Raw genomic sequence first — 25,395 nt, 5'->3', positions numbered from 1 at the left:
GTTCTAAATATATGTATTCAAACATTTATTTGCCTTGACTCAGAATGTTCAACTTTCCTTATTTCCAGACAGTCAGTTTCATATTTGGGATTATGCTTTAAATTATCATATTTTGTCTTACCTCAAAAATTTGACTTTTTTCCCTGTGGGCTGTTAGGCTCGCGGGGGCTGAAAATGCTTCATTTTATTGCGTCATTTTTGGCGCGGACTTTTTTGGCGCAAAAATTCTTTTCCGTTTCCGGCGTCATACGTGTCGCCGGAAGTTGCGTCATTTTTTTGACGTTATTTTGCGCCAAAAATGTCGGCGTTCCGGATGTGGCGTCATTTTTGGCGCCAAAAGCATTTAGGCGCCAAATAATGTGGGCGTCTTATTTGGCGCCAAAAAATATGGGCGTCGCTTTTGTCTCCACATTATTTCAGTCTCATTTTTCATTTGCTTCTGGTTGCTAGAAGCTTGATGTTTGGCATTTTTTTCCCATTCCTGAAACTGTCTTATAAGGAATTTGATCTATTTTGCTTTATATGTTGTTTTTTCTCTTACATATTGCAAGATGTCTCACGTTGCATCTGAGCCAGAAGATACTACAGGAAAACCACTGCCTGCTGGATCTACCAAAGCTAAGTGTATCTGCTGTAAACTTTTGGTAGCTATTCCTCCAGCTGTTGTTTGTAATAATTGTCATGACAAACTTGTTAAAGCAGATAATATTTCCTTTAGTGATGTACCATTGCCTGTTGCAGTTCCCTCAACATCTAAGGTGCAGAATGTTCCTGATAACATAAGAGATTTTGTTTCTGAATCCATAAAGAAGGCTTTGTCTGTTATTTCTCCTTCTAGTAAACGTAAAAAGTCTTTTAAATCTTCTTTCTCTACAGATGAATTTTTAAATGAACACCATCATTCTGATTCTTTGGACTCTTCTGGTTCAGAGGATTCTGTCTCAGAGATTGATGCTGATAAATCTTCATATTTATTTAAGATGGAATTTATTCGCTCTTTTCTTAAAGAAGTACTAATTGCTTTAGAAATAGAGGATTCTAGTCCTCTTGATACTAATTCTATACGTTTGGATAAGGTTTTTAAAGCTCCTGCGGTTATTCCAGAAGTCTTTCCTGTTCCTAATGCTATTTCTGCAGTAATTGCTAAGGAATGGGATAAATTGGGTAATTCATTTACTCCTTCTAAACGTTTTAAGCAATTATATCCTGTTCCGCCTGACAGGTTAGAATTTTGGGACAAAATCCCTAAAGTTGATGGGGCTATTTCTATCCTTGCTAAACGTACTACCATTCCTACGTCAGATGGTACCTCGTTTAAGGATCCTTTAGATAGAAAAATTGAATCTTTTCTAAGAAAAGCTTATCTATGTTCAGGTAATCTTCTTAGACCTGCTATATCATTGGCTGATGTTGCTGCAGCTTCAACTTTTTGGTTGGAAACTCTAGCGCAACAAGTAACAAATCGTGATTCTCATGATATTATTATTCTTCTCCAGCATGCTAATAATTTCATCTGTGATGCCATTTTTGATATTATTAGAGTTGATGTTAGATTTATGTCTCTGGCTATCTTAGCCAGAAGAGCTTTATGGCTTAAGACTTGGAATGCTGATATGGCTTCTAAATCAACTCTACTTTCCATTTCTTTCCAGGGAAACAAATTATTTGGTTCTCAGTTGGATTCTATTATTTCAACTGTTACTGGTGGGAAAGGAACTTTTTTACCACAGGATAAAAAGTCTAAAGGTAAAAACAGGGCTAACAATCGTTTTCGTTCCTTTCGTTTCAACAAAGAACAAAAGCCTGATCCTTCGTCCTCAGGAGCAGTTTCAGTTTGGAAACCATCTCCAGTCTGGAATAAATCCAAGCCTGCTAGAAAGGCAAAGCCTGCTTCTAAGTTCACATGAAGGTACGGCCCTCATTCCAGTTCAGCTGGTAGGGGGCAGGTTACGTTTTTTCAAAGAAATTTGGATCAAATCTGTTCACAATCTTTGGATTCAGAACATTGTTTCAGAAGGGTACAGAATTGGTTTCAAGATGAGACCTCCTGCAAAGAGATTTTTTCTTTCCCATGTCCCAGTAAATCCAGTGAAAGCTCAAGCATTTCTGAATTGTGTTTCAGATCTAGAGTTGGCTGGAGTAATTATGTCAGTTCCAGTTCCGGAACAGGGGATGGGGTTTTATTCAAATCTCTTCATTGTACCAAAGAAGGAGAATTCCTTCAGACCAGTTCTGGATCTAAAATTATTGAATCGTTATGTAAGGATACCAACGTTCAAGATGGTAACTGTAAGGACTATATTGCCTTTTGTTCAGCAAGGGAATTATATGTCCACAATAGATTTACAGGATGCATATCTGCATATTCCGATTCATCCAGATCATTATCAGTTCCTGAGATTCTCTTTTCTAGACAAGCATTACCAATTTGTGGCTCTACCGTTTGGCCTTGCTACAGCTCCAAGAATTTTCACAAAGATTCTCGGTGCCCTTCTGTCTGTAATCAGAGAACAGGGTATTGTGGTATTTCCTTATTTGGACGATATCTTGGTACTTGCTCCGTCTTTACATTTAGCAGAGTCTCATACAAATCGACTTGTGTTGTTTCTTCAAGATCATGGTTGGAGGATCAATTTACCAAAAAGTTCTTTGATTCCTCAAACAAGGGTAACCTTTCTGGGTTTACAGATAGATTCAGTGTCCATGACTCTGTCTTTAACAGACAAGAGACGTCTAAAATTGATTACAGCTTGTCGAAACCTTCAGTCACAATCATTCCCTTCGGTAGCCTTATGCATGGAAATTCTAGGTCTTATGACTGCTGCATCGGACGCGATCCCCTTTGCTCGTTTTCACATGCGACCTCTTCAGCTCTGTATGCTGAACCAATGGTGCAGGGATTACACGAAGATATCTCAATTAATATCTTTAAAACCGATTGTTCGACACTCTCTAACGTGGTGGACAGATCACCATCGTTTAATTCAGGGGGCTTCTTTTGTTCTTCCGACCTGGACTGTAATTTCAACAGATGCAAGTCTCACAGGTTGGGGAGCTGTGTGGGGATCTCTGACGGCACAAGGAGTTTGGGAATCTCAGGAGGTGAGATTACCGATCAATATTTTGGAACTCCGTGCAATTTTCAGAGCTCTTCAGTTTTGGCCTCTTCTGAAGAGAGAATCGTTCATTTGTTTTCAGACAGACAATGTCACAACTGTGGCATACATCAATCATCAAGGAGGGACTCACAGTCCTCTGGCTATGAAAGAAGTATCTCGAATTTTGGTTTGGGCGGAATCCAGCTCCTGTCTAATCTCTGCGGTTCATATCCCAGGTGTAGACAATTGGGAAGCGGATTATCTCAGTCGCCAAACTTTGCATCCGGGCGAATGGTCTCTTCACCCAGAGGTATTTCTTCAGATTGTTCAATTGTGGGGGCTCCCAGAGATAGATCTGATGGCCTCTCATCTAAACAAGAAACTTCCCAGGTATCTGTCTAGATCCCGGGATCCTCAGGCGGAGGCAGTGGATGCATTATCACTTCCTTGGAAGTATCATCCTGCCTATATCTTTCCGCCTCTAGTTCTTCTTCCAAGAGTAATCTCCAAGATTCTGAGGGAATGCTCGTTTGTTCTGCTAATAGCTCCGGCATGGCCTCACAGGTTTTGGTATGCGGATCTTGTCCGGATGGCATCTTGCCAGCCATGGACTCTTCCGTTAAGACCAGACCTTCTGTCACAAGGTCCTTTTTTCCATCCGGATCTGAAATCCTTAAATTTAAAGGTATGGAGATTGAACGCTTGATTCTTGGTCATAGAGGTTTCTCTGACTCCGTGATTAATACTATGTTACAGGCTCGTAAATCTGTATCTCGAGAGATATATTATAGAGTCTGGAAGACTTATATTTCTTGGTGTCTTTCTCATCATTTTTCTTGGCATTCTTTTAGAATACCGAGAATTTTACAATTTCTTCAGGATGGTTTGGATAAGGGTTTGTCCGCAAGTTCTTTGAAAGGACAAATCTCTGCTCTTTCTGTTCTTTTTCACAGAAAGATTGCTATTCTTCCTGATATTCATTGTTTTGTACAAGCTTTGGTTCGTATAAAACCTGTCATTAAGTCAATTTCTCCTCCTTGGAGTTTGAATTTGGTTCTGGGAGCTCTTCAAGCTCCTCCGTTTGAACCTATGCATTCATTGGACATTAAATTACTTTCTTGGAAAGTTTTGTTCCTTTTGGCCATCTCTTCTGCTAGAAGAGTTTCTGAATTATCTGCTCTTTCGTGTGAGTCTCCTTTTCTGATTTTTCATCAGGATAAGGCGGTGTTGCGAACTTCTTTTGAATTTTTACCTAAAGTTGTGAATTCCAACAACATTAGTAGAGAAATTGTGGTTCCTTCATTATGTCCTAATCCTAAGAATTCTAAGGAGAAATCATTGCATTCTTTGGATGTTGTTAGAGCTTTGAAATATTATGTTGAAGCTACGAAATCTTTCCGTAAGACTTTTAGTCTATTTGTTATCTTTTCCGGTTCTAGGAAAGGCCAGAAAGCTTCTGCCATTTCTTTGGCATCTTGGTTGAAATCTTTAATTCATCTTGCCTATGTTGAGTCGGGTAAAACTCCGCCTCAAAGAATTACAGCTCATTCTACTAGGTCAGTTTCTACTTCCTGGGCGTTTAGGAATGAAGCTTCGGTTGACCAGATCTGCAAAGCAGCAACTTGGTCCTCTTTGCATACTTTTACTAAATTCTACCATTTTGATGTATTTTCTTCTTCTGAAGCAGTTTTTGGTAGAAAAGTTCTTCAGGCAGCGGTTTCAGTTTGAATCTTCTGCTTATGTTTTTTGTTAAACTTTATTTTGGGTGTGGATTATTTTCAGCAGGAATTGGCTGTCTTTATTTTATCCCTCCCTCTCTAGTGACTCTTGTGTGGAAAGATCCACATCTTGGGTAGTCATTATCCCATACGTCACTAGCTCATGGACTCTTGTTAATTACATGAAAGAAAACATAATTTATGTAAGAACTTACCTGATAAATTCATTTCTTTCATATTAACAAGAGTCCATGAGGCCCACCCTTTTTTGTGGTGGTTATGATTTTTTTGTATAAAGCACAATTATTCCAATTCCTTATTTTATATGCTTCGCACTTTTTCTTATCACCCCACTTCTTGGCTATTCGTTAAACTGATTTGTGGGTGTGGTGAGGGGTGTATTTATAGGCATTTTAAGGTTTGGGAAACTTTGCCCCTCCTGGTAGGAATGTATATCCCATACGTCACTAGCTCATGGACTCTTGTTAATATGAAAGAAATGAATTTATCAGGTAAGTTCTTACATAAATTATGTTATTTGTTGGTGTGAATCCAAGGGATTCTCATGGAGTAAGATTAAAATTCCCAGGATCCTCTCCTTTCTCCAAGAAGGTTTGGATAAGGGACTGTCAGCGAGTTCTCTAAAAGGACAGATTTCTGCTTTATCTGTCTTGTTACACAAACGACTGGCAGCTGTGCCAGATGTACAAGCTTTTGTACAGGCTTTGGTCAGAATCAAGCCTGTTTACAGACCTTTGACTCCTCCCTGGAGTCTAAATTTAGTTCTTTCAGTTCTTCAAGGGGTTCCGTTTGAACCCTTATATTCCATAGATATCAAGTTACTATCTTGAAAAGTTCTGTTTTTGGTTGCTATTTCTTCTGCTAGAAGAGTTTCTGAACTATCTGCTTTGCAGTGTGATCCACCCTATCTGGTGTTCCATTCAGATAAGGTTGTTTTGCGTACCAAGCCTGGTTTTCTTCCAAAAGTTGTTTCCAACAAGAATATTAACCAGGAAATAGTTGTTTCTTCTTTGTGTCCGAATCCAGTTTCAAAGAAGGAACGTGTGTTACACAATTTAGATGTAGTCCGTGCTTTAAAGTTCTATTTAGAAGCAACAAAGGATTTCAGACAAACTTCTTCTTTGTTTGTCGTTTATTCTGGTAAGAGGAGAGGACAAAAAGCTACTGCTACCTCTCTTTCTGTCTGGCTGAAAAGCATTATCCGATTGGCTTATGAGACTGCCGGACGGCAGCCTCCTGAACGAATCACAGCTCACTCTACTAGGGCTGTGGCTTCCACATGGGCCTTCAAGAACGAGGCTTCTGTTGATCAGATATGTAAGGCAGCGATTTGGTCTTCTCTGCACACTTTTGCCAAATTCTACAAATTTGATACTTTTGCTTCTTCGGAGGCTATTTTTGGGAGAAAGGTTTTGCAAGCCGTGGTGCCTTCTGTTTAGGTAACCTGATTTGCTCCCTCCCTTCATCCGTGTCCTAAAGCTTTGGTATTGGTTCCCACAAGTAATGGATGACGCCGTGGACCGGACACACCAATGTTGGAGAAAACAGAATTTATGCTTACCTGATAAATTACTTTCTCCAACGGTGTGTCCGGTCCACGGCCCGCCCTGGTTTTTTAATCAGGTTTGAAAAATTTCTTTCTCTATACACTACAGTCACCACGGCACCCTATAGTTTCTCCTTTTTTTCTCCTAACCGTCAGTCGAATGACTGGGGGGGCGGAGCCTGGGAGGGAATATATGGACAGCTCTTGCTGTGTGCTCTCCTTGCCATTCCCTGTAGGGGAGGAGAATATCCCACAAGTAATGGATGACGCCGTGGACCGGACACACCGTTGGAGAAAGTAATTTATCAGGTAAGCATAAATTCTGTTTTTTATCATAAACCTTCAAAGTTTCTAACATTTTTGTTGTTGTTGAATGTCTTGATGTTCGTTCCATAACTTGCTTTCGTAGTCCCACAATTGATTTGAGGCGTAAACCGGAAGTTGAAAGGGAGAAGGATGCACGGATGAGTTCCTTTGTTACATTTCAGCATTGCATCTCCATAATGTAAAGGTGAAATGCGCTTCCATTTTGTTTCCTTGCCTCTGCGCAGTAGAGAGTGTTTTTTTGGAAAAATCACCTGAACAGATACCTGGAGAGAATCTAGGTTTTAATATGGCAACTTGACTTCCTAGAGGTGGTGGCTTAGCTGAGGATTTCTAAGTGCTCTTATTTATTTCATACATGTGATGAGAGTCCACAAACCATTGTTCTTTGGAATTGCTCTTCTCCACTAGGAAGAGGCAAAGATTCCCAAACTCCAAGTGCTCTATAAAACACCTCCCGCCTCACACATACTATTAGTATTTACTTTGCCTCCACTGGAGGTGGTTGAAGAGTGGAGATTTGCATTTGATTCTTCAGACAGGGGTTTTTAGTCTATATTGAGGCCTGTTTTCCACTCAGAGTACAGTGCTTGTCAGAGGGATGTACGTATATGGGGTATGGTTTGTGATTCTTTTTCACCTCATGAAATATTTTTCATAAACCCTCTATAATTGGTCGCAGGGACTTGTCTTTAACTTCCCTTTATGGATCTACAATATACTCCTATTCCATAACCTCTGCTGATATGTTTCAGTACTAAGTTGGTTGTCTGCTGCTTCTTTGCTAGTGGACGGATTTTCTATTGGTAAGTATATTTTTATTAACATTTAGATGCTTATATAGCTATGTTTTGGGCAATTTTAAAGTTATTTATTTGTTAATATATATGGCCCAGGGACAGATCCTTTTCATTCTTCCCTTGCTGTTTTGCGCTGGTCAGCTTTTTTGGCATGCTTAGTTTGTTTTTTTCAGGGTTGTACACGCTCTTTTGAGTCTTTCAATAGTCTTTTCGGGCGTCGGCTGGTTTATGCATGTTGGGTTAGCACATGTTCGTTCTCAGTTATGCGTGCGTTGGGGTTTGGAGCGTGAAATACCCTTTTTAGGTGTAAGGTTTTTTTTTGCACCCTCTAGGACCGTTTCTGTTTTTTATTTTTCCTTTTACCCCTTAATGACCAGCGCCGTACCCTGTACGACGCTGGTCGTTATGCCCTTAAAGACCGATGCTACCGTCCTGGGCCTCTCTCTGCCGCGATCTCGCTAAAAGTAGCAATATTGTGCATTTGCTGCATGCCCCATGAGTGTGGCAGTGCAGAAATAGACGGGCAGAGTTACGGATGCAGAGAGGGCCGCTCTTGGTGGGAGGGACAGTAATGAGGGAGAAGGGTGGGCGGCCCATCACTCGAGGGGGGCGGGAGGTGGACGGGAACGTGTGGGACCGCTATGCTACAATTTTTTTTTATTACAGGGCAGTGAGTGGGAGGGGGAAGGAGGGATAGGGGGGCTCCTTTAGTGGAAAGGGGATAAGAGGGTGGGAAAGTGATCTGGAAGGGGGGCCTCCAATATAACAAAACATTTTTTTGTTTTTTTAAAAAAAATAAAATAATAATATAGCAAACTGGGTACCGGCGGCTGATTTGTAGAGGGGGAGGTTTAGAGAGCTGGGCGGGGGCTAAGGGGGGATCCTACACTGCAGAAAATAGAAAAGCAAAACAAATATTTTATATTAAAAAAAAAAATCCTAATATTTTCATATTGTCAGGCTTTATGCCAGTACAGTGCATGGGAGTCGGGAAGGGAAGAGTGCTGTTTGAGAGGGTCAGGTAGGGATCATGGGATGGGAAGTTTCAGGTGGGAGGGTAATGTCTACACTAAAGCTAAAATTAACCTTACAAGCTACTTGATGAACCCCTTCACTGCTGGGTATAATAAACGTGTGGTGCGCATCTGCAATTAGTGGCCTTTTAATTACCAAAAAGCAATGGTAAAGCCATATATGTCTGCTATTTCTGAACAAAGGGGATCCTAGAGATGCTTTTACAACCATTTGTGCTGTGATTGCACAAGCTGTTTGTAAATAATTTCAGTGAGAAACCTAGTTTGTGAAAAAGTTAACAATTATTTGATCGCATTTGGCGGTGAAATGGTGGCATGAAATATACGAAAATGGACCTAGATCAATACTTTGGGTTGTTTATTAAAAAATATATATAGTTTTGATAGGTAAATATAATAAAGGCTCTATTTCTGTTTAAATGTAATGCTAAAAATGCTCTGGTCTTTTGGGGAAGTTTTTGTCTGAAATGCCCAGTCCTTAAGGGGTTAACATTTATGCTTTTTCCCAAACCAAATGTGTGATGTGTGCCCTATATGAATTTACACCGTCTTTTCTAGTGTTAACTGCTGCTACCTCCATGATTTGTACGTGTCTAGGGAGGGTTACCAATAGCAGTGACACCGTTGTTCACATTTTAATATTTTGATTGGAAGCTAGCATGTACGGCTGCCGGAATCACCTGGACCTATCGCCATTTCGCCAAATGCTGTAGCAAAGAATTTAATACATCTTAGTGAGTGCTGGCTGTCTTCTATGTTGTGTTTGATCCTTTCCCCAAAGGACTTTGCATCTAGGCTTGAGTCACTAGATATAAAGCCAGCTTTTCTAAAGGTGCCAGGTAGGGTTGCCACCTTTAGTTCAGGCCAAATCCGAACACTCTTGCGCCGTGCACAGTACACACTATGTATACTAGCACATAAACACAAATTACCACATAGATATTCACACGTTAACACACTTTCTATCTCACACACACACACTCACTCACTCACACACACACACACACACACAAAGACACTGACGCTCTCACACACTAACACATACTTTCGCTCATTCTTTCTCATACACACACAAATACACTCACTCTTTCCCACACACAGAAAGTCACTGACAAGCACACAATTACAGACACGCACACAGACACACTCACGCACACATACACACACCCACACACATACACACACCCACACAAAAACACACACATATGCAAGAGAGAAATAACTGTAGGCATGTGCAGTATGTTGCAATTGCACAATGTCATTTTTTTGTCTGTGGCTGTTTCCACCAAATCTGGACATTTGCATTTCCGGGTCTGACTCCTCTTTAAACCCAAACACACAAATGGAAACCTGAACTTCCCGGGTCATTCCCGGACTACTGCAACCATTGAGCCAGGTGTGCACACAGCGGTGAGTTTTGCCAGTGGTATTTGTGCCCATTCTAGTTTGATTCAATCTCTCGAATATATACAGACTACACTTGAAGCCTATTATAGTGATAAAATGACTTGCTCTAATTTGTTAGTTCATGTTATTTTATATCAAGTGACACTGCAACTCTGTTTGACCACTGACCTCTGAAAAAGGGATGAACACGCAGTTAAGTTCAGCTCGGGACCAGCAATGCTGATCCAATCATCAGCGTTCGTTACACAGCTATTCATTGTCAGTATAAACCCATATAGTGTTGTTAGGGATAACATTTACATGTTTTACAGAGTTTATCATTTTATCACTATAATGGCTCTTTGAAATATTTTTTTTGCCTTTTGAATTTCATTCTTTTATTGAGAATAGATGTAACGTGCCTGATGTGTATGTGTAATATGTATGTGTTTTTTTACCTTAAAGGGACAGTAAACCTAAAAGTCACAGCCCGGCCCGACCGCGCCATAGCATTAAGTGAAGCTCGCTCCTGCTGTCAGACAGAGCAGGAGCGAGCTGCGCTTAGTCTTATGGCCCAGTCGGGCCGGGCTGTGACTATACAGCTGGCCCGATGCACTGACTAAAAAAAACAGACCCGCTCAGCAGAGAGCGGGTCTGTAAAAGCGGTATGTTTTTTAAATATTAAAAGTGAAAAAAAGGGTTTTATAGCTATAGCACCTAAATAATGTTATATAATTCTGCACTATGTGCAGAATTATATAACATTATTTTTTAGGTTTACTGTCCCTTTAACACTGCTGTTCATATTATATGCTACAGGACACCACTAGAGGTACTCTCTGCCCTCCAGGTTAAAGGATCATATTGACTACAATCTGGGACTACAGAAATTACCTGTGAGAGTACCAAAGAAAATAATATATATATATCTCATTGTATATATGTTAATGTGTGTTTACACCTCCCTGAAACAACGTGTGCCTTGTATTCAATTTTTTTGCTGACCTCACTTCTGACTGCTGTTTGGGCAGTAGCCTGGAACACCAGAGTCTTTTCCAAGTCATGCACAGGAAAAGGCTTAGAATCAGCCACACTCATTCCCCTTGTTCAGTGCAGAGGACAGAGCAGTCGGTGGCATAAACTGAACAACACTGGATTTTGCTTGTCATTTCATTTAAAGCAGTAGATCCAAAACGCCATCTATTTAGAATCTCTTTGCAAGCACCTGAAAATGTACCAGACTGTGTATTTTACAACAATGCTGTTACTGATTTCAGTTTTTAGATGGAAAACAAGCTAGATTGGGTGTGATAACACACCAAAGTTTTATCAGAAAACCCCCCCAGATATTTCAGAGAAGAACAAGAGAATTTTTTAACATTTTTGCTATCACTCAGTTTAAACAGATATAGTGTCCTTTTTTTGTTTACTTATAAAAACTATATATATATTTGTTTGTTTGTTTTTTGCATACAAAGAGCTTACACATGGCTTCTCTATTTTGGCTTTATATTTGTTAAATAAATCACGACACGGTGTAATATGTCATATGTTGTTAATCTAAGGTTGTATGTACCTAATTTTAATATTGTATTATCTCTTGATACGAAAAACCATAGAATTCAAAAGAGGGTGTGCTTTCTTTTTCACATGTTTATTTTATAGAATGTTGCAAAATAAGTAACATTATAAGGTGAAATACGTTGTGTAATGATAACCACCTTAGTATTTTTTTTAATTAGTAAAAACAGTATTCCTTTAAATGCTGGGTACCATACAGTTTAGTTTATTTGAAAGAGTTACATATTATTGAGATATAACACCATTCTGAACATAGCACGCCTTTCTTACCATTTCAATATTTTTTTATTTTTTTCCCTTTAAAAAATTTACAGGCAACAGATGTTTGAGTTTGATGCAAAATCGGCAACAAAAGACGATGATGCTTTTCACTTTGTCAGTTATGTTCCCGTCAATGGAAGACTTTACGAATTAGATGGTTTAAGGGACGGACCAATTGATTTAGGTACAGTCTACATTATATTATATAATATATATATTTTTAATCACTGGATCCGCAAACAGAAGATGATGTTAGTGTTCATTGAGCAATGAAATACATGTGGTGGCAGTGTGAGGCTTAGCTTGTAAAATGATTTGCAAAAAGCTAAGCAATCTAAGCATATAAATTAATCCAAAGCAGGGTCAGAAAAGGACTCCTTGTAAAACGTGTTTCTTATTGCAAACTCTTTTTGTGTGCAAAAGTAGACTTTAAAGTGTCATTAAATGGACAGTCTACTTCAAATTTGTTATTGTTTAAAAAGATAGATAATCCCTGTATTACCCATTCCCTAGTTTTGCACAACCAACACGGTTATATTAATATACTTGTTACCTCTGTGATTACCTTGTATCTAAGCCTCTGCAGACTGCCCCCTTACGTCAGTTCTTGCATTTTAGCCAATCAGTGCTGACTCAAATACCTCCACGGAAATGAGCACAATGTTATCTGTAAGGCACACGTGAACTAGCGCTGTCTAGCTGTGATTTTTTTTTTAAAATGCACTGTGATAAGAGGCTGGGTTCAAGGGCTTAGAAATTATTTCAATAAGGAATACCAAGAGTACAAAGCAAATTTGATGATAAAAGTAAACTGGAAAGTTGCTTAAAGTTACTGTACATGTCCTATCTAAATCATATGAAAGTTTTATTTTGACTGGACTGTCCCTTTAACTGAAACTGCCTATTGAATATATAAGTATAGAGAAAAAAATTAATGTGCTTTTTTTTTCCAAAGCGATTTTTGTCACTCCCTATAAAATAGTGCTCATGAGTATCTACATCCTGCATATTTAAGTATGCTGTAGTTTGTCTGACCTAAGTACGTGCTACATAGTGATTCATTAGATCATTTAATGGACTCCTTTACATCTGGCTTCTGATGTCCGTAAATTAGATTAGATAATCAGTGAAAGGGTTTAGCACTAGAATTGCATTGAAACGATCGTCTGGGGTTGCTGTGTTCCTTGTTCAGAGAGGAATTGCCTGGTATTTCGGTATTGGACTGACCGTAATAGGAAGGATCAGACTGATATGCTACAAGAAAGTTCTGTGAAAAGCGTTACTGGGCTAAAAGAAGCTGCATCCAGGTGGTAAATCGCCATAGAACAGGCTAACAATAGTATTGAGCTGGTTGTTCGTTCCTGTGAGTGTGCTTCTCTCTGTGTATATGTGTGTGTATATATTTATATATATGTATACAGTATGTATATACTGTGTGTGTTTGTGTATATGTATATATATATATACTTAGAACATATTCTATTTGCAGAACATTGGAATGTGAAATATTTACAGTAAATACACATCTATTTGACTGCAAAGGGCTCCTGTCTGTAAATACATATATACAATCGTCCCAAAACGCCTATTAACTCCGACGTATGTTTCGCCAAATTTACGTCTAGCTTTTTCATGGATCTTTCAAATTATGATATTAGAGCCACACGTGAGACTTGCAAGGCTGACTGGTCCCCAATAAACATGACAATATTCTCAAAAATCTAACACATTTGACCCTATTTTTTGTTATGTCCTCATTTGTTTTAACCACCTTCTATAGCTAATTCATTTTCTGTTTCAATAAATCTCAGCATCATTTTTGTATCTCTTTTTAATATCTTATTCTTACTAAATTCATTTTATAAATTATTTTGGCAACATAATGTGGCTTTACTAGAACACTTTTAGAACTGCTGAGAGTGAGTTGCAGTTTGTGAATTCTGGCTGTGCACCAATGATGTTGATTTTATTTCTTCTACATCTTTTCTATACAGGACCATGCAACCAAGATGATTGGATCAGTGCAGTGCGCCCAGTCATAGAGAAGAGAATGCAAAAGTAATTATATTTGTGTATTTTTCTATTTTTTAAAATATAGTTTAAAGTGACATAGAAACGCAAATAAATAAATGATCACATTTAATAGAGAGGGTTTCCTAACGCTCTATTGCTTGTATATAACTCTGTGTTCAACCTATGGAAAGGGATTAAATGCACAGACCCCCCAATTGCTTTTGCAGCCCTGCCCAATAATGCACCAAAAAATCATCCTATATAGATTTGTCATCGTTTTTTTTTTTATATGGACTTGGTTGTCCCATTTGTTTTTATGCTTGAAATGTTCCATTTGCTCATAGAATAAAGATAAAATGAAGCTAGCGATTAATGCCAGGTGTTTGTTATTGCCATTACAATCACTTGACAGCTGTGATGTTATGAAACCCATTATTTGAATATATGATCTCCCTCTTTCAAATTATGGTTTATTTTGTATAACTTTATTTTATATTTCTTTGTTGAAGGGCGATTATAAAATCATCAGACAACCAACATAGTATCAGTCCTTTTGCGTTATTTGTCATATATTGTAACAAATATCACTGGCAGCTGGACAAACACAGAGACACTTATTTGAAAGAGGAGGATTAATGATTTCAAATAAGGGGTCTTGCTTACCTTATTATGGGGGATATCATAGAGAATAAAAAGATGTTGACACTCAAATTTTGCCATTGAATAAGAGTAAAAAGAACAACATTAGAATTATCATGTAGATATCAGGGTTCGTTGAACTAAAATATAAACCAGCTAATCCTTTTTTAATTTTTTTTTTAGGCACATTGCTAAATCTTTAACGTTCTATAATTTTTGTTTAGAAAAAGCAACAAGAAAGAGGCGCCAATGGTGCAGGTCAATGGAGATTTTTGGTGTAACAAACGTATGTGAACACTAGGTACTCACAATATGAGAAGGCACTCAATTGTGCCGGTAGACACAGGCTGGGTTTTAACAGCAATCCAGCTGGCTGAACTAGGAAGCAGCTCTCTATCAGCATCCAGTGGGAGGAAATCTAAAAAGTATAAGCAGGAATAGAGGCGCCAATGGTGCAGGTAAATGGTGGTACAAATAGCAATAATAGCCCAGTGTACACAGGGTACTCACATTTATGGAAGGCACTCACTTGTACCTATAGAGACGGGCTGGATTTTAGCAGCAATCCAGCTAGCTGATCCAGGGTGAGCTGGCTGGTTCGTGGGTGTTAGAGTGCAAATACTCTAAAGTAGCATAGCAAGGCAGTATCATATATAACACTGAGAGTGGATTTATATAAAAAAATGAATTTATTTAAAACATATAAAAAGGTTTACCACTCATAACAGTGTTAAAAAAGTAATTGGTACATCAGGAATACATGCGACGCGTTTCTCAGTTAAAAACTGTTTCCTCAGTTGCCTGAGGAAACAGTTTTTAACTGAGAAACGCGTCACATGTATTCCTGATGTACCAATTACTTTTTTAGCACTGTTATGAGTGGTAAACCTTTTTATATGTTTTAAATAAATTCATTTTTTTATATAAATCCACTCTCAGTGTTATATATGATACTGCCTTGCTATGCTACTTTAGAGTATCTGCACTCTAACACCCACGAACCAGCCAGCTCACCCTGGATCAGCTAGCTGAATTGCTGCTAAAATCCAGCCCGTCTCTATAGGTACAAGTGAGTGCCTTCCATAAATGTGAGTACCCTGTGTACACTGGGCTATTATTGCTATTTGTACCACCATTTACCTGCACCATTGGCGCCTCTATTCCTGCTTATACTTTTTAATTTTTGTTTAGAAACCAATAAGCATCTTTGTGTAAATCCATTGACCCCTTAGCAAGTTTATGAACTTGGCAGTTACAGGGACAGTCAACACCAGAATTTTTGTTGTTTAAAAAGTTAATGTAATGCTCGTGGGATATTCAACTATCAGATCAAACTTGGCCAGTAGTCTTCTTATACCGGCGACAAACTGGAATGATAGGGAATATCCCAGAGCAGAGAAAGTTCGTGAAATGAGATTAGCAGTACTCACACTATGCAGGGTAGACTTTGGCAGCAGCAGGTAGGAATAGGCAGGTGAAGGGTAAACCACTTGAAGGACTGGAAACTGACAGGATAGTCTCTGACGGCAATAGGTGGGGAATCCAGCGGTAAGGCAGTTCAAGGGTAAATCAATAGAATGGTCAGGCAGGCAGAGTTCGGCAACAGAATGGCAATCAAATATTTTAGGGTTAAGACAAGCAGAAAAGTCAAAACAGGCAGAGTTCATCAACGGTAAAGCAATCCAGAAATTCATGAGTTAAGGCAAGCAGCGTAGTCAAACTGGCAGAGTTCATCAACAGTTGAGCAATCCAGCAATGCAGAGTTTAAGGCAAGCAGCATAGTCAAAGAGGCAGAGTTCATCAACAGTAAAGCAGTCCAGCAATTCAGCATACAGATATACAGCACCCAGGAGCACAAGAAGTAACACCTATACTTGGGCACAGGTGAGAGAGACTGAGGCCTTTACATAGGGAAGACAGGGCGGGCGGTGATGATGGCATCACCGTGCTGCAGTTACACTGCCGTATCCCTAGCAACAGGAGGAGTGCCTGTGTCAGTGGCAACGGCCACAGCAGAGGAGCAGCAGCGTCACAGATAATCCCTTTATTACCCATTCCCCAGTTTTGCATAACCAACACAGTTATAATAATACACTTTTTACCTCTGTGATTACCTTGAATCTAAGCCTCTGTAAACTGCCCCCTGATTTCAATTATTTTGACAGACTTGCATTTTAGCCAATCAGTGCTTACTCCAGGGTAACTTCACGTGCATGAGCTCAATGTTATCTATTTGAAACACATCAACTAATGCCCTCTAGTAGCAAAAACTGTTAAAATGCTTTCACATTAGAGGCGGCCTTCAAGGTCTAAAAAATTTAGCATATGAACCTCCTAGGTTTAGCTTTCAACCAAGAGAACAAAGAGAATACCAAGAGAACAAAGCAAAATTGGTGATAAAAGTAAATTGGGAAGTTGTTTAAAATTGCATGCCCTATCTGAATCATGCCATTTTTTTTTGGACTTTACTGTCCCTTTAACCTTGGATCAATTAAAAGGGGCTTGCAAGATATGTGTTGCATCTGAAATAATATGAAATGAGTAATTTAAAATAGCTTTCTTTTTTTTTTTAGCATGTTCCCTTGTTTAATGAGTATATACTATTTTTTTCATGCTTTTAGAGGTTTGTTCCTGTCCAACAGTGAGAACTCTGGTGAGTTGTCCCTGTGCTAGCGGGTAACTTCAGTGTTAGTTGGGCAAAACATACCATTTAAACTAGCAGGAAATGCAACGCGTTTCACTTTTGTAATGCAATAACATTCTTGTAAGCTTAGTTGCCGCTGTGCATGATAAGAAGTTTGAACATTGTCGACTTTTTAATGTTTTATTAAAGGGGCAGTCTATTTAAAAATTGTTATTGTTTAAAAAGATAATCCCTTTTATTACCCATTCCCCACTTTTGCATAACCAACAGGGTAATATTAATATAATTTTTACCTCTGATTACCTGTATCTAAGCCCCTAGAAGACTGCCCCTTATCTCAGTTCTTTTTACAATCTTCGATTTTAGCCAATTAGTGCTGGTTATTTTGAACCGCAAGTGATAACATGTTGCTGTGATATTTTAGTCATACTAGCATTTAAATACAAAATAGCTTAGTACCCCTTTTAGGTAATTTTTTTTGTTAACATATAAAAGACTTATATGTACCTTTTAAAGAGACAGTCTAGTCTAAAACAAACTTTCATTATTCAGATAGGGCATGTCATTTTAAACAATTTTCCAATTTATTTCTATCAACAATTTTGCTTTGTTCTCTTGATATTCTTAGTCGAAAGCTAAACCTAGGAGGTTCATATGCTATTTTCTAAGCCCTTGAAGGCCGCCTCTTATCTCAGAGCATTGTGACAGTTTTTCACCACTAGAGGGTGTTAGTTAATTTGTTTCATATAGATAACACTGTGCTCACGCACGTGGAGTTCCTAGGAACCAGCACTGATTGACTAAAATGCAAGTCAGTCAAAAGAACTGAAATAAGAAGCAGTTTGCAGAGGCTTAGATACAAGGTAATCACAGAGGTAAAAAGTGTATTAATATAACTGTGTTGGTTATGCAAAAATAGAGAATGGGTAATAAAGGGATTATCTATCTTTTAAAACAATAAATATTCTGGTGTAGACTGTCCCCTTAATTTAACTTATAAAATCTATTTCTCTCTTATTTTTCCAGGTACTGTGAAGGTGAAATACGGTTCAACCTGATGGCGATAGTTTCTGATAGAAAGAAGATTTATGAAAAGAAGATTGCAGAACTGCAGAAACAGCTGACAGAGGTCAGAACAAGAGGTGTTTGACTTTTTCTACTGGGATTTTAAAATAGGCATGGAAGAGGTTCTTTAGGGTCATAGGTTTTCCTTTCCTTATTAAATGCCACATTTTCTCTCCAAACATTTCATTTTTTACCTGTGCTGAGAATATATTCAGGGATCAAGTTCTTTCTGCTTTGTGAGAAGATTCTTCTATTTAACTTGTTTCAGATGAACACGACTGTTCCATCTGTAATAACTCATCTGTCTTTTTAAAAGGCATTACAGCTGTTTTTTGGTTTGCGCACATCAGCCGGTTGGGAAAGCGCACGTCGACTTTTGATTTGAGCGCATCTGTCCATCTTGTTAGTGTGTGTCTGTTGGTTTAGTTATCGCATGTCATTTACACAATCGCTCATGTGAGAAACATCGAGTACACTATCGGGATGTCGGCTATTTAGCACGCTTTCGCGCATATCACCCATTTCGCTTTTGCGCTCTGTATGTGTGAACGTTTGTATAGTGCCTAGTGTCCTGTTGGATTAGCGCTCTCTGCTGCCTTATAGATTCTTAGCGCTTTAGATTTTGCTTGCCACTTTGCTGGTTGGAGGAGGTAAGATTTTCATTACTGCCAAGAGCTGTTTATACGTCCACAGTAAAGGGATATCAGCACAGCTGTGCAGCGCAAAGGTGACGGAGTGTGACTGCTGTACTCCACATAAGCATAAGAAACCAGAAAGTCACCAGCGCTATAAAATAGTAAGTCTTTATTCAGGAATCATGTATAAAAAGCGACGTTTCGGGGATATTAACCCCTTAATCATGAGCATGATTAAGGGGTTAATATCCCCGAAACGTCGCTGTTTATACATGATTCCTGAATAAAGACTTACTATTTTATAGCGCTGGTGACTTTCTGGTTTCTTAAGAGCTGTTTATAGGGAGCTAAGGTTTTCTGCTGTGCTTTCTTTTCTTTTCTTGGATTTATTCCTGTAAGTGATTATTATTGTTTACTGTCACAATGGAGTCTTCTGAAACTGCCACCAATACTTTAAATGTTTCTTTAGAAGCCAGATCCACTGAACGCTTTCCTACTAATATAGTGGGGTGGTGACTGTAGGAGTGCACAAAGAAAAATGTTAATCCATTCCTAAGAATAAGAATGTTTAGAAGCAGAGATATTTGGAGGTTAACACCCATTGTGCTACAGCAGTGATAAAAGAGCTATAGTTATTTAACCCTAAGGATTGTATTGGGGCGGATACTTATGAGTATATTATTAGCTGGCTATAATTTTACCTTTTACTAAAGCAGATTGCACATTAGCTGAGGAGGTGGAAATTTAATTTACACTACATTTTTTTTGTTACAATACATTTAATGTTATAACTTATAACATTATAAGGCTGGCAACACACAGCTTCATGATATTAAAACTGCGATTGTTAGCAATAACAGAGAAAATAACTATCAGGGAAGGTCAATCAAAAATATATATAGCCTATTGCTTGCACAGAATATGTAATTATTATTGGTTAACCACAACATAGTGTTTTAAAGTGATTTACCCATTTTTAACACAAGTTTACGTTTTAAATACACCCAAGCTGAGGAAATACTATTAAAGTGATATGAAATACAATATTTTCATTAGTGATTCAGATAGAGCGTATCATTTTAAAAAAACTTTCCAATTTACTTATATAATCAAATTTACTTAGTTCTGCTTTTTTCCCATTATATTCTGTGCTGAAGTGATACCTAGGTTGGCATCTGGAGCACTACATAGCAGGGAATAGTGCTATCATCTTGTGTTCTTGCAAATGGATAACATTCTTGCAAAACTACTGCCAAATAGTGCTCTAGAAATGATCCAGCTCCTAAGCAGAAAGAAAAATTGAGTTTCATATCCCTTTAAGTGCTTAAATATTTGCACCGAAGATACACTCCCAAGAGAAAATTTAATGTTGCGAATAAGCAGTGAACAATAATATACTGAAAAGGGGCATAGTCCTGCATGAAAAGCAGAAGTGGTGCAGTTGGCAGATGAAATAAAGACGCAATACTAAGGCCTGAACGAAGCTGCGTGAGATAAAGTAAATAGGAAAAGTGATATCCAGCAAACGTTGCCTCTTCAGGTTGCTCGAGAACCATTTCCTTAATCCTAAGAACTTTTACTTTCATGCACTATGAATGTAAATAATATTAATTTGTGAGAAATAACTTATTTGTTTTTAACACTGACTGACTACATAACATATTTCATAAAGCATTAAAGGGACACTAAACCCAAAAATTTTCTTTCATGATTCAAGTAGAGAATACAATTTTAAACAACATTCCAATTTACTTCTATTATCTAGTTTGCTTCATTATTTAGCTATCCTTTGTTGAAGAAATAGCAATGCACATGGGTGAGCCAATCATATGAGGTATCTATGTTCAGCAACCAATCAGCAGCTACTGAGCATATCTAGATATGCTTTTCAGCATAGTATATCAAGAGAATAAAGCAAATTAGATAATAGAAGTAAATTTGAAAGTTGTTTAAAATTGCATGTTCTTTCTAAATCATAAAAGAAAAAATGTGGGTTTCATGTCCCTTTAACCCCTTAATGACAACTGACGTACCAGGTACGTCATGCATTAACAAGCAGTTAATGACAATAGACGTACCTGGTACGTCAGTTGTCTAACAGAGTGCTGGAAGCGATTGCGATCGCTTCCAGCAGCTCTGAGGGTATTGCAGTGATGCCTCGATATGGAGGCATCCTGCAATACCCCTTTACAAGCCTCCAATGCAGAGAGAGCCACTCTGTGGCCCTCTCTGCACCGGAGCAATGTTGGTGGGTGGGAGCGAAACAGGGAGGTGGGTGGGCGGCCTGCAATGGGCCCGTGATCATGTGGAGGGGGGCGGGAGTACCCGGGGGCGCGCACGTGCACGGGGGGCGGTGGGCGGGCACGTGCACGGGGCGGGAGCGGGTGGGAACCGCTACCCTACAGAAAAGTAAAATAATACATTTGGAGAAAGGGGGGGGGATTTTATTTATAAAGTAATCGAAGGGTTCTGGGAGGGGGGGGTGGGGTGTGTGTGGGGGCGTAGCTACACTACAGAAAGTAGCTTAAAATTAAAGAATCTTTTTTTTTTTTTACGTAACTGGGTACTGGCAGACAGCTGCCAGTACCCAAGATGGCGCCCATTAGGCTAGAGGGGGAGGGTTAGAGAACTGTTTGATGGGGGATCCATGATATTGGGGGCTAAGGGGGGATTCTACACAGCAGCATATGTAAATATGCTATTAACCCCCCCCCCCCCCCCCAAAAAAAAAAAACAAATATACCTTTTATATTAGTACTGGCAGACTTTCTGCCAGTACTTAAGATGGCGGGAACAATTGTGGGGTGGGGGAGGGAAGAGAGCTGTTTGGGAGGGATCAGGGGGTCTGATGTTTCAGTTGGGAGGCTGATCTCTACACTAAAGCTAAAATTAACCCTGCAAACTCCCTACAAGCTACCTAATGAACCCCTTCACTGCTAGCCATAATACACGTGTGATGCACAGCGGTATTTAGCGGCCTTCTAATTATCAAAAGCAACACCAAAGCCACATTTGTCTGCTATTTCTGAACAAAGGGGATCCCAGAGAAGCATCTACAACCATTTGTGCCATAATTGCACAAGCTGTTTGTAAATAATTTCACTGAGAAACCTAAAGTTTGTGAAAAAGGAAACCATTTATTTTTATTTGATCGCATTTGGCGGTGAAATGGTGGCATGAAATATACCAAAATGGGCCTAGATCAATACTTTGGGTTGTCTACTACACTACACTAAAGCTAAAATTAACCCGACACATTCCCTACAAGCTCCCTGATTAACCACTGCTAATTTCAGTGAGAAACCAAAAGTTTGTGAAAAAAATTGTGAAAAAGTGAATGATTTTTTGTATTTGATTGATTGCATTTGGCGGTGAAATGGTGGCATGAAATATACCAAAATGGGCCTAGATCCATACTTTGGGATGTCTTCTAAAAAAAATATATATATGTCAAGGGATATTCAGGGATTCCTGAAAGATATGTGTCCCAATGTAACTAGCGCTAATTTTGAAAAAAAGTGGTTTGGAAATAGCAAAGTGCTACTTGTACTTATTGCCCTATAACTTGCACAAAAAGCAAAGAACATGTAAACATTGGGTATTTCTAAACTCAGGACAAAATTTGGAAACTATTTAGCATGGGTGTTTTTTGGTGGTTGCAGATGTGTAACATATTTTGGGGCTAAAAGTTAGAAAAAGTGTTTTTTTTTCCATTTTTTCCTCATATTTTATAATTGTTTTTTATAGTATGTGTGGGTACAGTAAATGAGTAAGAGGAAAATTACAGCTAAACACAAACACCGCAGAAATGTAAAAATAGCCTTTGTCACAAATGGACAGAAAATGGAAAAGTACTGTTGTCATTAAGGGGTTAAGCTTTTTTTTTTATTTATTTTAAATCTTCCTTGAAATCTAAAATATTAAAGGTATAAAAGGCCTAATGTTTAAAATGCACATTAATCAATAGCAAATAAAACTAGATTTTTTTTTTTGTAATATACCTATTTGTTCTGGTCACTTTTAATAATCATGTGATTTTCCAGGGCTACAGCAGTAGACCGTGTGCTTGTGACATTTGCCTCCTATGCCACTAGCAATATGCAGGAGACACATGTGCAAGCACTTGAACTGCAGCCATATCTAGTGACACGAGCAGTGATAACATTTAACATATACATTTCTGCAGTAGACATGATCTTAAATGCTTCTATTTGAATTTTCTACTGTGCATTTCAATTATTGCTATTTTGACCCACACTAGTAGCACTCACTTAGTTTTAGGGACCCAAGAAGAAAGTCCACCTTTTCAGTGGCGATAAGACTTCTACCGTTTTTGCTATGTACCAGCATTTTTATTATATGTTCTGGCGCTGCCCTTCCCTCCCTTCCCAGCATAGGCACTTTGGCTTAAAGGGAAGCGCATGCAGGTGTAGGTGTTCAGTATTTAACACATTCAATATATTTAGTGGTCATTTTGGCTCTGTTCAAGGGTCTTGCATGCCAGTACTGAGACTATCATCTCTTCCATTATGGTTAAATGTAGTTTTATTTCTAGCCAAACCTGTGTGTTTTTTAAGCATATATCCAAACTCATCTCAATATAATTGTTTTGCCGGAGAAGACATTAACAAAAATGATTCAGCTAATGCAGTATTTCAGGTCTCTATTTAGCTTGAAAGTTCATACAGAGATTGATCTCATAGAAGTAATAACTCAGCTATCCCAATGTTACAATTGCCCAGATGGAGAATCCACATAATTGAAGTCCACTTTCTAGAACTTTAATAGCACAGAATTAAACTAAATTTGTGTTCCTATTCCACACAGAGTTCTATAGGTGTTTGTTTATTTGTGTTTTTCACGTCAGATTGCTGATGGAAACCCAGTGGAAATACTACTAATTACAGCACCTTGAGATGGGGAGTAAATCTGCCCAATTAGTACAAACAAAGGTGGAAGTAATTGGACAAGTCCTTGGAACTCATTGTAGTTGTCCGTCTCACTTATAAAAGCCAGACAGATTATGAGATTATGCTCACACAGTTTCTACATCTTCTCTCTACTTTTGTGTTTGTGATATCCTTTCTTCATATAGCCTCAGAATTATTTTGAATCTATTGCTGTAGTCATATTCTTGAGCTTTCCATGACAGCTTGATGAAATGTCTCAGTTCAAGTGCTCCAAAAGTACAGGTCTTAGATTTACCAGTCATCGCTAGAATTAGATGGGCTTCAAAAAATTTTTTTCTTTCATGTAATTAGCAAGAGTCCATGAGCTAGTGACGTATGGGATATACATTCCTACCAGGAGGGGCAAAGTTTCCCAAACCTCAAAATGCCTACAAATACACCCCTCACCACACCCACAAATCAGTTTTACAAACTTTGCCTCCTATGGAGGTGGTGAAGTAAGTTTGTGCTAGATTCTACGTTGATATGCGCTCCGCAGCAGGTTGGAGCCCGGTTTTCCTCTCAGCGTGCAGTGAATGTCAGAGGGATGTGAGGAGAGTATTGCCTATTTGAATTCAATGATCTCCTTCTACGGGGTCTATTTCATAGGTTTTCTTTTATCGGTCGTAGAGATTCATCTCTTACCTCCCTTTTCAGATAGACGATATACTCTTATATATATATATATATATATATATATATATATATACCATTACCTCTTCTGATTTTCGTTTCAGTACTGGTTTGGCTTTCTACAACATGTAGATGAGTGTCCTGGGGTAAATAAGTCTTATTTTCTGTGACACTCTAAGCTATGGTTGGGCACTTTTTTATAAAGTTCTAAATATATGTATTCAAACATTTATTTGCCTTGACTCAGGATGTTCAACATTCCTTATTTCAGACAGTCAGTTTCATATTTGGGATAATGCATATGAATAAATCAATTTTTTCTTACCTTAAAATTTGACTTTTCCCTGTGGGCTGTTAGGCTCGCGGGGGCTGAAAATCCTTCATTTTATTGCGTCATTCTTGGCGCGGACTTTTTTGGCGCAAAATTTTTTTTCTGTTTCCGTCTTCATACGTGTCGCCGGAAGTTGCGTCATTTTTTGACGTTCTTTTGCGCCAAAAGTGTCGGCGTTCCAGATGTGGCGTCATTTTTGGCGACAAAAGCATTTAGGCGCCAAATAATGTGGGCGTCTTTTTTGCCACTAAAAAAATACGGGCGTCACTATTGTCTCCACATTATTTAAGTCTCATTATTTCTTGCTTCTGGTTGCTAGAAGCTTGTTCTCTGGCATTTTTTCCCATTCCTGAAACTGTCATTTAAGGAATTTGATCAATTTTGCTTTATATGTTGTTTTTTCTATTACATATTGCAAGATGTCCCACGTTGAAACTGAGTCAGAAGATACTTCTGGAAAATCGCTGCCTGGTGCTGGAGCTACCAAAGCTAAGTGTATCTGCTGTAAACTTATGGTATCTGTTCCTCCAGCTGTTGTTTGTACTGATTGTCATGACAAATTTGTTAATGCAGATAATATTTCCTTTAGTACTGTTACATTACCTGTTGCTGTTCCGTCAACATCTAATGATCAGAGTGTTCCTGATAACATAAGAGATTTTGTTTCTAAATCCATTAAGAAGGCTATGTCTGTTATTCCTCCTTCTAGTAAACGTA

At 38.5% G+C, this 25,395-nt stretch overlaps 1 protein-coding gene across 1 annotated transcript in view; it reads left to right on the top strand.

Moving 5' to 3' along the window:
• Nucleotides 1–25,395, top strand: part of UCHL5 (ubiquitin C-terminal hydrolase L5) — a 158,900-nt gene that overhangs the window by 87,305 nt on the left and 46,200 nt on the right. The window contains exons 6-8 of the mRNA XM_053693143.1: nucleotides 11,823–11,953; nucleotides 13,764–13,827; nucleotides 18,092–18,207. Of these exons, the coding sequence (XP_053549118.1) occupies nucleotides 11,823–11,953; nucleotides 13,764–13,827; nucleotides 18,092–18,207 (311 nt within the window). The remainder of the gene's footprint in view (nucleotides 1–11,822; nucleotides 11,954–13,763; nucleotides 13,828–18,091; nucleotides 18,208–25,395) is intronic.

The sequence above is a fragment of the Bombina bombina genome, chromosome 10 (genome assembly GCF_027579735.1).
Source record: "Bombina bombina isolate aBomBom1 chromosome 10, aBomBom1.pri, whole genome shotgun sequence".
NCBI classification, from domain to species: Eukaryota; Metazoa; Chordata; class Amphibia; order Anura; family Bombinatoridae; genus Bombina; species Bombina bombina.
The sequence above is the reverse complement of the archived record's forward strand: the minus strand, read 5'-3'. Positions and strand labels throughout refer to the sequence as shown.